This window comes from Hypanus sabinus, unplaced genomic scaffold (genome assembly GCF_030144855.1).
Source record: "Hypanus sabinus isolate sHypSab1 unplaced genomic scaffold, sHypSab1.hap1 scaffold_2946, whole genome shotgun sequence".
Taxonomy (NCBI): Eukaryota; Metazoa; Chordata; class Chondrichthyes; order Myliobatiformes; family Dasyatidae; genus Hypanus; species Hypanus sabinus.
Genome location: NW_026781097.1, coordinates 8,435 through 12,500, shown reverse-complemented (window position 1 = coordinate 12,500; position 4,066 = coordinate 8,435). Strand labels below are relative to the sequence as shown.

The 4,066-nt window shown below is 43.6% G+C and overlaps 1 protein-coding gene across 1 annotated transcript in view; it reads right to left on the bottom strand.

The window, feature by feature from the left end:
* LOC132388309 (substance-P receptor-like) overlaps positions 1–985 on the bottom strand; it is a gene marked incomplete at both ends in the record, with an annotated part of 1,271 nt that extends 286 nt beyond the window's left edge. The window contains one exon of the mRNA XM_059960649.1: positions 835–985. Coding sequence (XP_059816632.1) covers positions 835–985 — 151 coding nt within the window. The remainder of the gene's footprint in view (positions 1–834) is intronic.
* Positions 986–4,066: the final 3,081 nt, after the last annotated feature.

The following is a 4,066-nucleotide window of genomic DNA, read 5'->3' as shown; positions in this document are numbered from 1 at the left end:
AGTTCCGTCTTGCATTCTGTACTGTTGAGCAAAGCAACTGCTTGGAGGAACAGTACGACAATAGACAGTTAGAAAGTTAGAGAGATAGATAGAAAGACTGAGAAAGAGAGATAGACAAACAGCCAACTAGACAAGCAGTTGGAGAGGCAGTTAAACAGATTGATCATTCATTATGTGCTGTGCTATATACATGGGCGATCATAACCATGTTTGTTCTTGGCTGGGTTTTCTACAGTTTGCCTTTTTCTGGGCAGTGTCTTTATGATGTTAGTGATCCCAGGCATTATCAATACTCTTCAGAGATTGTCTGCCTGGTATCAGTGGTCATATAACCAGGACGTGATATGCACCAACTGCTCATACGGCCATCCACCACCTGCACCCATGGCTTCACCTGACCCCGATCGGAGGTGGGGTGGTGGGGGGGCTAAGCAGGTGCTACACCTTGCCCAAGGGTGATCTGCAGGTTAGTGGAAACAAGGAGAACCTTATACCTCTTTTGGTAGAGACGTATGTCCACCCTACCACCTGCGATATCAGATAGATAAATAATAGGTAGATAAATAGACAGATAGATAGATAGACATATAGATAGACACATACATATAGAAGCTTCTGGAATATTTCTGTTTCAAAGTTCCACGAACTAATCAGAAAGATTAATGCACACTATCCAATGGACAATAAGGAGATTATGTTCTGATACTCCTTATGCATTGTTACTCATTGAAAAACTAGAGCAATTGCCTTCAATGGGAGTTTCCTTTCTCCCAATCCTCCCAATTGGCAATGCCATTTGCTGGAGGAAAGTAATCAACAGAAGACCTCACTCACCTTCCTCTTGGAATTGAGCTGCTCCCTATATCTGTCCGAGGAATCCCCTGGGATCTCACTGGCCCACAGCGTCCTGCCCACAACAGTGTAGGTAAACCCCATCACAATCAGGGGCATGAAGTAGACAAGGGCTATCACACAGACGTGGTACCTGTTTGGAAGATTTGGCAACAGTCAGAGAAGATTATCATCTAGCAATTCTGATCCCTGAAGGTTTACTGGGGAGTTCTAGATCAAGTCAAGTTTATTGTCATTTAATTATATTCATGTATATTGTCAAATGAGACAATGTTTATCTGGAGCACAGTGTAAAGCACACAGCAGTACACATAACACACAATAACTTAGGAAAGTAAGGATAAGATCAATAGATGAACTATGCATAAATAAACAAAATGCATAAATTAAATATTGTAAGTGTACTGCCCTGGTTAAGCTTTCTACTGCTATGCTCTGAGGTAGTTTATATTAGCAGTTTTCTGTAAAAGTAGTGTGCCATGCTGGGAAGTGTGTTTTGTCCGTGGCTAAGATGAGGATCCTTGTCGTCCAATTTAGGAATGTAAGTTAGCCAATCAGGATCGTGGGATTCTTCCTGATGGCAGCAGTGAAAAACAGCCTGGGTGGTGGGAATCTCTTGATACTGGATGCTCCATCACACATCTATAGAAGTTTGTCAAAGTTTCTGATGTCATGCTGAACTTTCACACACTTCTAAGGTGCAGTTGTGCTTTCTTCCTAATTGCACTTATGTGCTGGACCTGGGATAGATCCTCTAAAATGATAACACCAAGGAATTTAAAGTTGCTGACCCTCTCTACCTCTGATCCTCTGATGAGGACTGGCTTATGGATCTCAGCTTTCCCCCTCCTGAAATCAATAATCAGGTCCTTGGTCTTGCCGACATTGGGTGAGAGATGCTGTTGTGACACTGCTCAGCCAGATTTTCAGTCTCCCTTCCATATACTGATTCCTCATCACCTTTGATTCAGCCAATGACAGTGGTGTCTTCAACAAGCCTAAATATGGCATTGGAGCTGTGCTTAGCCTCACAGTCATAACTATAAAGCAAGTAGAGCAGGAGGTTAAGCACTGAGCCTTGTAGTGCTGAAGGTTATTGTGAAGAATATGTTATTACTAATCCAAACTGACTGGGATCTGCAAGTGAAAAAATCAAGGATCCGATTGTATAAGGAATATTGAAGCCAAGGTCTTAGAGCTTATTTATTAGTTTTAAGGGGATGATGGTATTGGATGCTGAGCTGTAGTCGATAAGGAGCATCCGGATGTATGCATCTTTGCTGCCCAGGTTTTCCAGGGTTGAATGAAGAGCCCATGCGATGGCATCTGCTGTGGACCTGTTGCTTCGGTAGGCAAATTGGAGAAGATCCAAGTTGCTTCCTAGGCGGGAGTTGAAAATGTTTCATCATCAACCTATCAAAACACTTAATCACTGTGGATGTAAGTGCTACTGGATGATAGTCATTGAGGCTGGTTGCTATGTTCTTCTTAAGCACTGGTATAACTGAAGGCTGCTTGAAGCCCATGGGAACCTCAGACTATTGAAGCAGGAGGTTAAAGATCTCAGCGAACACTCCGGCCAGTTGACTAGCACAGGTCTTTGGGCACCCCATCTGGGCTAGCTGCTTTCTGTGGGTTCATCTTCCTGAAAAATGCGCTCTAGAATGACCTCTTGTATCATCATCACCTGACCTGACTGCCACTGATCTGGCCCTCAGCTGAGTGTGGATCTCATGGCTCAACCTGGACTTCTGGGTTGGGAAGAATAAATGATTTTGCGGGAGACACACATTTATGATTGTTTTTATGAAGTCCAAGACAACCCTGGTGTCTTCATTCATTTAAAGAGACCTGTCTTTCTCTCTAAAGTCCCATCTTGCTGTCAGCAAGTTGACAAGATCAGGTGATACTTTTAAGGAGTATGGGTTTGATCTTTCAGGAACAATAAACACCGGGGTTCCCATTCCACTTTTAAAATCCTCTTAAACAAAGTTCGCCAGTGTGACAATATAGCCTCTTTAAATGAAAATGAACAACACGGTCAACAAAGCCTGAATATTCCATAATTTTATGGAAATATTGACTTTTTTCTGCGAGATCTTCAGCAAACTCTTCCCTTGGGATCTGTTCACATGCCTACTTTACAAGGATTCACCAACAGCCATCTTGGGATTCAGACTGGCCTTAAGCCGGAGCAGCTCTAGAAGCGGCCGGAACTCAGTGGGTTAAGAGATTCAAAGCGCATTTATTATCAAAGTACACAACCCTGAGATTTGTCTTCCCTACAGACAGCCATGAAACAATGAAAACCATGGAACCTTTATTCAAAGAAAAATATCAACCCCCTTCCCCCACATGCAAAAAAAAACAATTTGCACAAACAGAAGAACAGTGTTAAAGACTCAGAGTGTAAAACACAAAATCAGAAGAGTCCAGCTTAGCTCAGTCCAGTTCAATCTTGGAGCTATGTGGTTCATTATCTGCAGGCCACGCTGATCAAAATCGTCCAAAATAGCAACAGAAAAAAGGAGCGACCAGAAACCAGAAGCACATCATAATGTGCGTCAGGCATTATCTATGAAGCTAAGTGGACTGCTGAAGTTTCAGGTCGAGACCTTTCATCTGGACTGAAAGACAGAGGTGAGCTAGTTGGTATAAGAAAGTGGAGGGAAAGGATGCAGCAAGAGTTGGGAGGCGATAGGTGGACTCGGGTGAGCAAGGAGGATGATGAATGGATGAGGGAGGGAGGAGAGCGGAAATGATGTCAGACAATGGGGTGAAAGGTCAAAGTGACAAATGGCTGAGAAAGGAATCAGGTAGGAGAGAATGATAGAGTATGGAGGGGCTGGGGCATGGAATCAGATAGGATGATTGGAACCAGCTGAATTAGAGGAGACAGAAATGAATATAAATGGAGCAGTTACCAGACATCTGATAATTCAATGTCCATGCCAACAGGGTAGAGGCTGCCCAGGTGGAAATGCAGTGCTGTTTCTCTAATTTGTGTATAGCCTCGATGTGACAGTGGAGGAGGCATGTTGGTGTGGGGCTGGGAAATGGAATTAAAGTGGCTGGTTGCTGGGTGATCCAGGCCAGCATGGTGGATGGAGCAAAGGTGCTTGGTGAAGGTGTTGGCTTTAAGATGGCTTCTGCTGCTTGTTACAAGTGGGTAAGGGGATAAAGGAGAAGCTTTCCAATATCCCAGGGTGGGTGA